At 38.3% G+C, this 13,926-nt stretch overlaps 1 protein-coding gene and 1 non-coding gene across 3 annotated transcripts in view; one reads left to right on the top strand and one right to left on the bottom strand.

Annotated features, from left to right (window-relative positions):
- Myo1d (myosin ID) overlaps positions 1–13,926 on the bottom strand; it is a 338,468-nt gene that overhangs the window by 92,668 nt on the left and 231,874 nt on the right. For both annotated transcript variants that reach the window (XM_048365802.1, XM_048365804.1), the window contains exon 21: positions 6,830–6,984. In XM_048365802.1, the coding sequence (XP_048221759.1) occupies positions 6,830–6,984 (155 nt within the window). The remainder of the gene's footprint in view (positions 1–6,829; positions 6,985–13,926) is intronic.
- LOC125366661 lies at positions 8,815–8,919 on the top strand. Its single transcript, XR_007213947.1, has one exon. It is a non-coding gene; the product is annotated as a U6 spliceosomal RNA (small nuclear RNA).

A 13,926-nucleotide genomic window follows, 5' to 3' on the forward strand; every position in this document is an offset into this window, starting at 1 on the left:
ATATGTGTGCATATATATGTATGTGTGTACACACACATCTTTCATAATATACATTATTAAAGACCATCTACAGGGATGAGGGTATAACTCAGTGGGTAGAACATGTACTTAGAATGTGCTTAGCATGTGTGAGGCCCTGAGAATCATCTATAATATGCTAAAAATTACTTTCATGCTGGCACCAGGGAGGAAAAACAAGGCTGTTTCCAGATGTTTTAGAATACATGAAACATGTGGGTGGGTATTTGGGGAGGCAGAAAAATAGACACAGGTTGAGTAGAGTCTGCAGGAGGTGAGAAAAAGACATTAATTTATACATAGATGATTCACATGGAAGGAACCACCAGGAAAGTTTAGCTGCAGTTCATGAGAGAACTGGTGGTGATAAGGAGAAATTTACTTGGTAATATGAAAAACAATAGGCTTTTTAGCTTTAAATTATGAACTTATTTCAAACATTGATGCATTTTTTTCATTTAGAAGTTTGAAATGGATTTTTTAAGGAAAATATCTTCTATGTTTCTAGTTCACTTATAAACATCTGAAATTTGTTCACAATAGCTTTTAATGTCTGTGTCTGCTAATTCTAACATCTTTTGTCAGTTGTGGGTTGGTTTCAATTGTATGATTTTTTTTCTCACTCATAACAGATTGTGTATTCTTGCCTATTTGTATATCTGGCGATCTTTGATGGGATGTCAGGCATTATGAATTCTATCTTGTTAGGTGTGGACATTTTTGTATTTTTATATTTATGAGCTTTACTCAGGACATAAATTACTTGAAAACAGTGCAGTCTTTTGGGGTCTTTCTTTTAAGATTTATTAGATAAGAGTTTATTACAGAATTTATCCTATGGTGAAATTTTCTTCCAGCTGACTACAAACCCTCTTGAGTCCTTCACCCAAATACCCTGTGAATTAGGACCCAGGTTAATCCTGGCTGTATAAGTGCTGGACATTGTTCTCCCTCTGGTCCTCTTAGCTAGGTCATTTTCCAGGCATGTGTAATATTTCCTTCTTCATGTACTAATGGTTCCTTTGTGGAATGTGGGAGGGGTGAGGTCCTATATAGATCTCTAGAGTTCCCTTTGTGCAACTCTCTCCTCTGTGGCACTGTGATCTACAGATTTAGCTGCTCAGCTTTCCTCAAACTCTTCATAACCACCTTGGCTTGGGGAGTCCACTATGTTCCTCTGGAGTCTCCTGAGTAAACAATGGCCTGGTAGTTCTGAAAGGCAGGATGTTAGAATAATTGCACAGCTTTATTGTTTTCCTTTTTTTTCCCCTCTCTTTTTGAGACAGGGACTTGCTATGTAGCCCAGGATGGCCTCAAACTCAAATCCTGATGCTTTAGCTCTCCCACGTGCTGAAATTAAAGATGTGTGCTGCTATGTCTAGCCAATTTAAAAAAAATGGATCCCTTTATATTTCTTTGTATGCTTTTGCTTATTTCTTTACTACTTATTTTGGAAGTGTCTGCATACCTTTCTCTTGCTATTTTCTTTCTTTCCTTCCTTCCTTCTTCCCTTCCTTTCTTCCTTCCTCTCCTTTCCTTTCCTCTCCCCCCCTTCTTTCTATTCATTTGCTCATGTGGGAAAAGCTACTTTATGAAGAGATGAGGTTATCTAGCTAGGGTTGTCCTAGCTGGATTTTGAGTCTGGATTGTGGCCTGACATCATCCTCTCTGGAAACCGCCTGGTCCTCTGCACAAACCCATATCTTTCTTCAGCATGCATATATTTCCTCTTCACTGGGGTGAGCAGGACCAAGAAGAAATTTCCTTAGGCCAGAGGCCCTCTGGATGGTAGCTATGTAAGCATTTTTGCTCAACTAACTGGTTGGCAACTACAACTTTGCCTTTATTATTATTAGCAGTATATATTAGTTATATAAAAGGTTTTTTTCCCCCAAATTTGTTTTTTTGTTTGATCCCATTCCTGTGTTTTTGTTTGCATGCTTATATATTAGCAATGACTATGGCTTTTTAATCTAGTAGTATTTTTATATTCTATTGGGAAGATGAAATTATTTTCTCCTTCAATCTGGTAAATCCTACCATGTTTATATTTTAGGGCTCAAAGACCTTACTAGTCATGATATTATTCTTTTTTTTTCCTTTTTGCCAGTCCTGGAGCTTGAACTCAGGGCCTGAGTGCTTCTTTTTGTTCAAGGCTATCACTCTACCACTTGAGCCAAAGTGCCACTTGCAGCTTTTTCTGTCTATGTGGTGCTGAGGAATCAAACCCAAGACTTCATGCATGCTGAGGAGGCACTCTAACACTAAACCACATTCCCAGTCCCATGATATTATTTTTTTGAAATACTCTTATACCTACCCACCAAGGTGGGAATTGATTCTCTATATATTTTTGTGTGCTCTAATTTGTTTGGAGTACAGTGTTGTACCATAGCCTAATGAAGTGAGATCTTTTTCTTTGAAATATGTACATAATTGATTTTGGTACCCTGGGTATTGTATATATGTTTTTCTGAATTAGATTAGGAAAGGGGAACATTAAAATGGCCAGACAAAGGAAAAAGGGTGAACCAATGCAACAGTGATACTTACAATATGTTATAAACTAACTGTACAACTTGTGGGGGGGATTAGGTAGGAGGGAAGGTGGGAGAAAAATGAGGGAGGAGGTAACAAGTTTGACAAAAAATGTGCTCACGGGGCTGGGGATATGGCCTAGTGGCAAGAGTGCTTGCCTCGTATACATGAAGCCCTGGGTTGGATTCCCCAGCACCACATATACAGAAAATGGCCAGAAGTGGCGCTGTGGCTCAAGTGGCAGAGTGCTTGCCTTGAGCAAAAAGAAGCCAGGGACAGTGCTCAGGCCCTGAGTCCAAGGCAGAGGACTGGCAAAATAAATAAATAAATAAATAAAAAAATATATATATGTTCACTACTTTACATATGTAACTGCAACCCCTCTGTACATCACCTTGACAATAAAATTAAAAAAAATATGTACATACCCTTCTACTATCTGAATTTTGCTCATGGGTTCTACATTCTAATCCAAACTTTATAATTTTATGACAATTATTCTTGTTAAAGTCTATCTGTAGTATGCACTATAATTTTGAGTTCCCAACCTCCGAACTTCTGACTAGAAAACTCAGAATGTGATTAGGGAAATGGTCTAAAGGATAAAGAGTTGGTCTGGAGTTTAATTCCTCTCACTTTTGGCAAATAAGATTACATATCATACCATTGTGTTTGGATGACACAAGGTGAATTTCAAAGTCGTGCCAATGATATAAGACTTGACAATAGAGGAAAACAGACAAGAATGAAAATAAAATTTCCTATGAAGTCAATAGCAGATTGATGACTATAACTCCAAACTGAAAATTCAAGCCTGAATTTGCTGGTATCAAGAAGAGATTTCAGTGGGCTGGGGATATAGCCTAGTGGCAAGAGTGCCTGCCTCGGATACACGAGGCCCTAGGTTAGATTCCCCAGCACCACATATACAGAAAACGGCCAGAAGCGGCGCTGTGGCTCAAGTGGCAGAGTGCTAGCCTTGAGCGGGAAGAAGCCAGGGACAGTGCTCAGGCCCTGAGTCCAAGGCCCAGGACTGGCAAAAAAAAAAAAAAAAAAAAAAAAAAAAAAGAAGAGATTTCAGGTCTTACTACTACTTAATCTCTTAATTCATTAGACAGAAACATCAAGACTAAACAACAACAAAAAACCACTAGCATCTTGATAGCCTTCACCTTACATTTATAAATTTTAAAGAAATTAATTTTTTTTATATATATATTAAAGACAGAAGACTTATATTTAGAAATGTGCCTCAGTGCACAGGCTATTAAAGAAAGGTAACAATGATTCTATTTCTGTCACTCATAAAAGGTATTTAAAAGGGGTTGCAATTTTTCTAAAGACCCAAACTGACACAAAATACAATTTCCCAGACAAAAACGATTACCCTGCTGGGTGCTGGTGGCTCACATCTGTAATCCTAGCTACTCAGGAGACTGAGATCTGCGGATGGTGGTTTGAAGCCAGCTCAGGCAAGTAAGTCTGTGAGACTCTTACCTCCAATAAACTACTAAAAAATGTTGGAAGTGGGGCTGTGGTTTAAGTGGTAGAATGCTAGCCTTGAACACAAAGAGGCTCAGGGACACTGTCCGGGCCCTGAGATCAAGCCCCCGAATTGGCAACAACAACAACAACAAAATATTGTTCATTTAGTACAAGCAGTCTAGATGAAGGTAAGTATAATTAGTTAAGTTGTCCATACTTGCTGTATTGAAATATTCACAAGAATGTGATCTGCTTATGTAAGTTACAGATGTTTACTGCACAGATGTTACCTTCTTCATGTTACTTTTTAGTCTACAGTCTTTAGTGTTTTCTTTAGTTTTATAAGTATTAGGCAGATGGAAGGGCATTTTTCAAGGGCTGTATTAGTCAGCTTTCCATAGCCATGAATAAGAAACATGATAGGAACACTGACAGGAGGAATGGACTTAGTTTGGCTCACAGTTTCAGAGGTTTCAGTCCATCACAGTGAGGAGGGCATGGGGGAACACAGAGCCAGGAAGAGGAAGGGCGGAGGAGGGGGAGAGGGGGATGAGGAGGGAGAGGGGGAGAGGGAAAGAGAGACAGAAAGAAAGAGAGAGGGAGAGAGAGCACAAGAGAGAGAGAGAGCACGAGAGTGAGCACATGTGCGTGAAAGAGAGAGAGAGAGAGAGAGAGAGAGAGAGAGAGAGAGAGAGAGAGAGAGAGTGTGTCCTGTGCTAGAGGGCTTACTTCTTTTACCACTTTTGTTTCACTCGGGCCCTCAGCCTTCTAGACAGTGCTGCTATGCTCAGGGTGGGTCTTCTCCCTTTAGCTAGTCACCTCTGGAAACAGGCTCATGGACATATCCAAGTGTGTCTTACTAAATCCTCAGCAACTCTTATTCCAATCAAGTTGCTAAAGTAAGAATAACTACCATGAAAAATGCCTCTATATTATTATTTTTCTAATTCCTTAGCTTCTGTTTTTTCCCTACCAGGTGGCCACTAAGCATTATTTTACATGTTACACTTAGAGGTATTTTATTATATAAGATATTTATAGATCCATTTTGATTTAGAATGCAAAATAAATGGCCTGTGCAAAATTACACTATATATGTTTATCAGCAAAAATAAACAGTGAAATTGACATGTTGGTATCTGATTCTAAACATGTCTTTGTTTAGGCAAAGAAAAGCCAACTGTACGCTTGAAGACACACTAATAAGGTGTACTCAATCTTTTCTAAGAATGTGGGAGATGTCTTTTAGGGAGAAAATCTGCTGTCATCCTTGTTTCCTTCCTTCCCTCCCTCCCTTCCTTCCTTCCCTTTATTTTTTTTTGAGGAGTGGTCTTGTTCTACCATCAAAATGGGGTGGGGATGGCAAAGACTGCACACTATAATAAGAACAATATTTAACATTGGGAGACACACCCATCCTAAAGACTCCATGATCTCTTACAGGAAGGAAAGTTGCATCTCTAAAACAACTTCAAAAAATAGCCACACAAGCCACTTTTCTGCTTAAAATGATTCAGTCATTGGTCCCCACCATCTTCAAAAATCACTGTTTATATGTAATATATGATTGGTCATCACACTCCACACATTTACCCCATATATCTTCTAGGCTTTCTGTGACATTCTCAGAATATGTCATTTTCTATCACAACTTCCAAGTTTCTGCAGCAAAAACTTTCTGCATTGGGAATTTCCTTAGTTTTCATAGACTTGCTTTTTATCTTAAATTTGCCTTTTAATTTGTTGATAGTCATAGTAGACTTTCTGATTATGTTTGAGGTAAATGAGAAGTTGTGACAAGGAGAATATAAAGTTTTTTTTTCTATTGTTTGGATTTAATTACATTTGGATTGGCAGTAAAGAAATAGCCACTAGGGAAATCTGTTGTTGATTCAGCTAGAGGCTGGAAAAGTAGAGATCATTCCCAATTTTGAAACCAAGGCTGGATGTTAACTGTACCTTCTCCAAGAAAATGATTTAATATGTCTTTATGGAGGACAAGTTGGCATAATACAAGTTTACTAATAAGTGTGATTAAAATTTTTGTATACTTATATGATCTAGCAATACCACTCTTGGGCAGCTACTCAGGGGATTACAAGTCAGGATAAAGATACTTGTACATCCATGTTAATTGCAGCACTATTCACAATAGCCAAGTTATAGAAACAGCCCCCAAATGCCTTACAACAGATGATTGGATCAAGAATGGTACAAATGTGGTAATATACATCACGGGATTTTACTTGTCCACTAGAAGAATAATATATCATTTGTAGGGAAATGAATGGACCTAGAACAAATCATATTAAGTGAAGTAGCTAGGCTCAAAGAAAGAAACTACATGTTTTCTCTCATGTGGAAGCTAAATCTAAAATACAACTATGCATGATAGCATATAGAGGGCTCAATGCATTTACACACAAACTGACTAAAAGAGGGTATACTTAGGGGAGGAAACCAAGGGTGCAACTCCTGAAGCACTGTGTATTAAAATGAATACCAGGAAATGGGAATGTATCTTGGGGACCGGGCAAAGTGAGCACAGGAATGGAAAGGGGAAGGGTAAGCAAATGTAATCATTACATTCAATGCACATTATGTAAAAAATGAGCTGTGTAACTTAAAGGTAGGAATGGGAGGGGGAGAATAGGGAGAATGAAGGAAGGGGAGACACTGATCAAGAAGCACCGAACTTATGACCTGACTTATGGAATTGTAACCCCTTTGTACAACTACTTAAGAAAAATTTCTGAATATTAAAACTTGTCTTAAAATAAAACTTTACCTCTTAAAATGATTCACCAAGACTCCAACAAGTTCTCCAATTCGACTCTCATGTGTTGGATGTTTGCTGAAAAGGCAGACAATAAGATCTTTGTTGTCTTTTGTATGGAACACTACAAGTTGGTCCTTTCCATTGGAAACACTCAGACCCGTCAACTGCGAAGAGACAACACATGAAAAGCTGTGAGAATAGTTTTCAACATTTAAAAACACATTTTGTAATGGTTTTGGCTCAGTAACACTGACCTTAATATTTATCGAGTTTCATGGAATAAGCAGATAAAAGGAAATAATAAAGACAGGAGCAGAAATGAATGCCACCGGGAACAGAAACAATATAGAAAATCAATAAAACAAAAAGATGATCCTGGGCTGGGAATATGGCCTAGCGGCAAGAGTGCTTACCTCGTATACATGAAAGCCCTGGGTTCGATTCCCCAGCACCACATATATAGAAAACGGCCAGAAGTGGTGCTGTGACTCAAGTGGCAGAGTGCTAGCCTTGAGCAAAAAGAAGACAGGGACAGTGCTCAGGCCCTGAGTCCAAGGCTGAGGACTGGCAAAAACAAAAACAAAACAAAACAACAACAAAAAGATCATCCTTTCAGAAGATGAATAAAATTGATAAAGCCCTACTAGCCTAAAAGAGGAATATGCACTGAAGACCTTATTGCCACTGTCATGAAGAGATTCTATTACCAGAGAGCACATGGACACTTAAGTAGATGCAAAGGGAATATTTTAAACAACTCCATATACAACAGCTTATTCAACAACTTAAGTGAAATCAAAAGCTACAAAGTACCAAGACTCATCCAAAAGAAACAGACCAACTAGTTCTATATCTGTTAAGGAGAATAAATTTGTAGATTAAAAACCTTTCAAGAAAGAAAACTCCAGGCCCAGATGATTTCATTAGTGAACTGTACCAAACATTTAAAGAACTCACACCAATTTCCAAGGAATCAAAAAATAGTTCCCAAAACTAATAATAAGGCTTAGTAAAGTCACAGGATACAACAATGCCAGCATAAACTATACTTCTATGTACTCTCAAAGAACAACTGAAAGTAGAAATTTTAAAGTAAAACAATTTATAAAATACTTTGTATAAACATAACAGAGTATGTGTAGGACTGATGTTGAAAACTAGAAAATGTTAATGAAGTCAAGCTAAAAGGCTGATGAAAGAAGGAATAAACCCTAAACAAAGGGAGAGAAAATAGGTTACAAAAAGTCAATGTTAAGATGCCAATTTTCCACAAAAATTTAATATACTCAACTAATTTTTGACAACTATAGGTTTTAGTCCTAAGATACTGATGTTTTTCTTATTTTTTAAAAAAAATCTTACTCTTCTTTTTCAATTGTGGCTATTCTAGTTCCTTTATCTTTCCATAATGTTTCAGAATCAGTAATTGGTAAAGAAATAAAACCATAAACAAGAAATAGACCAACATAAATGTGATCTGTGACTTTTTCTATGATAATTTGGACAACTTTAGAAGTTGGACATCCACATTCCAACAGAAAAAAAGAATAAGTCATACCCACACTAGCCAGGTGCTAGTGGCTCATGCCTGTACTAGATACTCAGGAAGCTGAGAACTGAGAACTGCAGCTCAAAGCCAGCCTGGGCAGAAAAGTCCCTGTGATACTTTAATCTCCAATTCACCATTAAAAAGTCAGAAATGGAGCTGTGGCTCAAAGTGGTAGAGTGCTAGATCTCAGGGACAGTGCTTAGGCCCTAAGTACTGACCAAAAAAAAAAAATTGGGTGTGAGTTGCTCACGCTTGTAATCCTAGCTATTTAGTAGCTGGAGGTTCATGGTTCATACAGGCAGAAAAGTCTACTAGACTCCATCTTCAAAGTAACCAGCAAAAAAAACGTAACCGGCAAAAAACTGGGTTGGACGTATATGGCTCAAGTGACAGAAAGGCCCTGAGGTCAAACCTCAGCACTACCAAAAATAAAAACAGAAAATGCTCACTTTGTGGCAGTACATATGTTGAAATTGGAACAACATAGAGAAGATTAGCATGTCCCCTATGCAAGAATGACATGAAAATTTGTGAAGTGCTCTGTGTTTATCACAAGATCCAATGGGTGACCAGAGTCAGAGTAGAGATACAAGACTCAAGAACACATGGCAGGGGAGGAGGTAACAAGTTGAATAAGAAATGTACACACTGCTTTATGTATGAAACTGTAATTCTTTGGACATCACTTTGACAATAAAGGAGTAAATAAATTTTTAAAAAGACATGGCTCTGGCAGGGCACTGGTGTCTCACACCTATAACCCTAGCTACTCAGGAGGCTAAGATCTGAGGATCATGGTTCAAAGCCAGCCAGGGCTGGAAAGTCTGTGAGACTCATCTCCAATTAACTACCTAAAAACTGTAAGTGGAACTGTAGCTCAAAGTAGTAGACTGCTATCCTTAATCAAAAGAGCTCAAGAATAGCACCCAAGCCCTAAGCTCAACCCCCATGACCAACACACAGACACACAGACACACACAGACACACACACAGACACACACAGACACACACAGACACACACACCCAAGTTGTTCTTTTTGTTGTTGTTTTGCCAGTCCTGAGGCTTGAACTTAAGAGCTTGGGCACTGTCCCTGAGCTTCTTTTGCTCAAGGCGAGTACTTTACCACTAGAGCCATAGCACCACTTCTGGCCTTTTTCTGTTTATGTGGTACCAAGGAATTGAACCCAGGGCTTCATACATGCTAGGTAAGCCCTCTAACACTAAGCCACATTCCCAGCCCAAGTCATCCTTATAGAAGCTCTAGTTTCAGTTGTTTTGTTTCCATCATTAATAATCAAAATACCTTAAATCTATTTCAAAATAGACCATAGATCTAAATATAAAACTATATAACCTGGAGAAGAAAACGTAAATATTTAAACTTCACCAAAGAAGGACTATGAGTGGCAAATGAGCATAAGAAAAGATGCTAGCAATTTAGGAAATGTATTAAAACTATGATAAGATACTATCATAAAACTATCAGAATGGCTAAAGAAAACCAGAACAAATGAACAATAATGAGATGATAATGTTGCTGGAACTCATACATTAAGAGTGGGAGTGGAATATGACACAGCCACTGTGAAAACAACATGGTGCTTAGCTTAGAAAGTTAATTGTTGGATTATCATTTCACCCAGCAATTTTACCATTAGGTTTTGTTTTTTGTTGTTTTTTTTTTTTTGCCAGTCCTGGGCCTTGGACTCGGCCTGAGCACTGTCCCTGGCTTCTTTTTGCTCAAGGCTAGCACTCTGCCACCTGAGCCACAGTGCCACTTCTGGCTGTTTTCTATATATGTGGTGCTGGGGAATCGAACCCAGGGCTTCATATATATGAGGCAAGCACTCTTGCCACTAGGCCATATTCCCAGCACCATTAGATATTTATTTTAGGGAAATAAAAGCTTAATCTCAAAGCTGGGCACGGCGGTCCACACCTGAAATCCCAGCACTTGGGAAATGGAGGTAGGAGTATCTTTTTTTTTTGTGTGTGTGTTGTTTTCATACATGTTTATAAGTTAGATCTAACTCCCACATATGAGATAAAACCTGTGCTATTTGTCTCTGTCTCTCTGTACCTGATTTATTTCACTTAACATAATTTTTTTCAGGTCCATCAATTTCTGGCAGGAGTATCTTGAGTTCAAGATCAAGTTGGACTACATAGCAAGTTCAGGACAGCCTGGGCTATATGTGGAGACTGATCAACCAACCAATCCCCACTCCCATAACTCAAAACAAAATGACATAAAAGTTATACATGGCTATATATACCATATTTCAATTTACAACTGTTCCCAAATGGAAGCAATCTGAATGTCAACAACAGGTGAATGGATAAACAAACGGATACATCTATAAAGATAATACCATTCAGCAATAGTAAGGAACTTAATAATACAAATTACCAGTATGCAACATGTATAAATCTCAAAGGCATTATGTTGAGTAAAAGCAGACAAGCTTAGAAGGTGACATACTTTGTGATTTAATTTCTCTGAAAACCTTCTAAGATGTTGGAGCTACTTTGTATCCTGTTTGTGGTCAGGGCTTATTACAAATCAATGTAGACTTGTATAGACTCGTAGACTTGTACAATACCATCATTCACAAAGTCAATTGTATTTATAATATATAAATTTAATAAATAGGGTTTTCTAGTTGTTTTGGTCCCCAAACATTCTACTTTTGGCCCAGAAAACAAAAGCTGGAGAGATTTATCTTGGTTTTATGTTCTGTTACATTAAACACCGAAGTGCCACCTCCTGTCACTGGTGCCATTAGAGGGGGAGGCTATCAGTACAGACAAGTACTGACTGGGCAGTGCACAGGGCAGCATTTGGCTTGGGGCTGGACCTAGAAAAGATACTCAAGATATAATCTGTGTTCTTAGAGATCCATATCCAGCTGGATTTGTGGAAGAGAAAAAAACATCAAACCACAGAACACATAAACAGTTACATGTCTGGAAGGCCATTTAGTTCCATGCCCACATTTTGCAGGTAAGGAAACTGCAGCTCAAGTTTAGCTAATCTGCCAACCTTGAAACTAGAAATCAGGCTGTGGACTCAGACCTATGTTCAATCACTCCATGCTCTCTCTCTCTCTCTCTCTTTCTCTCTGTGTACATGTGCGTGCACACCTTTGGTATAGGAGATTGAAGTTAGGGCCTTATGCAAGCTAGGTAAGCATGCTACTACCACTGAGTTATACTCCTGTCCTATCATACCAGCGTTTTCAATTTCAAATATGTGTAAATGAAAATAAGCTACATAAGTAAGTACTCCTATGAACAGATTTCCATAGGAAGTGAGTTCTTAGATTGATTTTAATGAATGTCAAGGTCAGTGCTTAATGGAGAGGATGAAATAAGTTAAAAAAATTGGAAACCAACCCTGTAGATCATGGGCTTTCTGAGGCTATTGGTAAGACAATACAGCATTTTTTTCTGCCATTTAGATGTATTATTTCCAGATGATTTTTATGATTAAGTTAAAAATATCATTTTCATTTTAAAAAACATTTTATGCCTAAGCTGCTTCACTCTCACTTGATTACTTTATTTGTGAAATCCAAAATTGAATTTATGCAGCACTTCATGGGAAAGCTTGATTAAAACCTAATAAAATGAGAATTATACCAGCAGTAACTGCCAATGCATCCCAGGAGTGTTAGCTGTGGAGCCTGGGAGAGGAGTGGAGGCCGTATGAACCTGAAACCACCCTGAAAGAGATTCCTGCCACAGCCTAGCCCAGGGTGTGGGCTCCTCTTCTGTTCCTTCCCTATCCCAACTTGTCAGTGTGGCTTCACCTGTAGTGGATAGGATTTAATTCTTCATGTGTAAATCCAGACTAGACTTGTTCTCTAGACTTGTCCAATCCAGAAAGAGCAATACTAAATTTGCTCTCCTACACAAAAATGGAAGGTCTCCTTTGTTCTGAGGCAGGGAAGTCTTTTGTTCTAGGAGTCAGATGGTGAGTGGGGAGAGCTGGAGCCTAAAGGCAACATGGGTATGCAGCCCAGTTCAGCCCATATGGGGTCAAGTGTAATCTCATGACACTTCTGTCTCATGGCAGGTGCCTTCACCACCCACAGGGTTTTGGTGAGCTCAAATGGTAGCAGCTTAGGCTTCTAAAAGGAAAAAAGGGGCAAAGGTCCCCCATCCTCCCTTCAGGAGGGGAGTAAAGATACCAGATAGCAAGCTTTACAATTGAAATTAGGATTAAGAAACTTAACCTTGCTGCATGGAAACACTGAATGGGAAGAGATGTTCCTCAACATCTCTGGACAGCTCCAACACACAGTTCTTTGAAGAAAAAAACCCTACCTGCCACCTAGTAGTCACCTCCTTGTTTTTCAGTCTCTGGGATGGCAGCTATGTTAGGATCCATCTGAACCTCTTTCTTTGCCTTTGAAGACTTGTGCAGGGCACAGTCTCTGACTATAACCCATCTCAGTTCTCCCAGCTCTCTCAAAAAGGAGGTCTGAAATCCTATTCAACTAGACAAGTCTGAGGAGTGGCAGCAGATTAAGTGGGGGTACATGTGAGGAAGAAGAGTGCATTAGAGAAAATCCCTAAATTGCATTCACATTTATGAAATGAACGCATGACAGGCCACTATTAGAAAAAGAAGTGACTCTGAAAGATATAATTGTGATAAACTAAATATATCTCTGGAAATAGTAATGGAATAGATAGTGCAGAAAATCAAGATTGCTTGATGTCAGAAAGATTTGACTTTTTAGATAAAAAGGAGTCATAAGGCTCTCAATTGCATTGATATGCACCCAGAAGAAACTCCCAAATTTCTAAAATAACAGGAAAAACATCTTTAAATATCTAGCACAAGAAGTTATTTATATAGGAATATAAAATTCATGTTTACTTTTATTTTTTATTTTTTGAGACAAGGTCTAGCAATGTAGCCCAAACTGATCTGGAATCCTCAATCCGCCTTTCTTATTCTCCTGTATGGTTGGCATTACAGATAAGGACCACCACATCCAGCCTTACTTGCTTTCTTAAAAATGTTTCTTCTGTCTGAAATTGTAAGGAAGAGTGAGGAAGAGGAGATAAAAGAAACGTTAATTTTGTCATCACTTATAGGAGGAGATAAGTAAATCCATTTTATTATAAGCACTGGTAAAGAAATGTCAATTTAAATGTCTAACAGAAACAGTATTAAAATTAAGAAGAATATATAACCTCCTATACTAAAAGAAAAATAATAAAACTCAACTGATGTAATACCTAGAAAAATTAAGGAAGCATTAAAACATTAAAGATAACATTAAAAATAAAATTTTAGAGTCTGGGAATCTGGCCTAGTGGTAGCATGCCTACCGTGCATGAAGCCCTGGGTTGGATTTCTCAGCACTACATATACAGAAAAAGCCGGAGGTGGCGCTGTGGCTCAAGTGGTAGAATGCTGGCCTTGAACAAAAAGAAGCCAGGGACAGTGCTCAGGCCCTGAGTTCAAGCCCAAGGACTGGCAAATAAATAAATAAAATAAAATTTAAATAACATGATTTGCCTTAAGAAAAATGCTCAGTT

Source organism: Perognathus longimembris, chromosome 17, assembly GCF_023159225.1.
Source record: "Perognathus longimembris pacificus isolate PPM17 chromosome 17, ASM2315922v1, whole genome shotgun sequence".
NCBI classification, from domain to species: domain Eukaryota; kingdom Metazoa; phylum Chordata; class Mammalia; order Rodentia; family Heteromyidae; genus Perognathus; species Perognathus longimembris.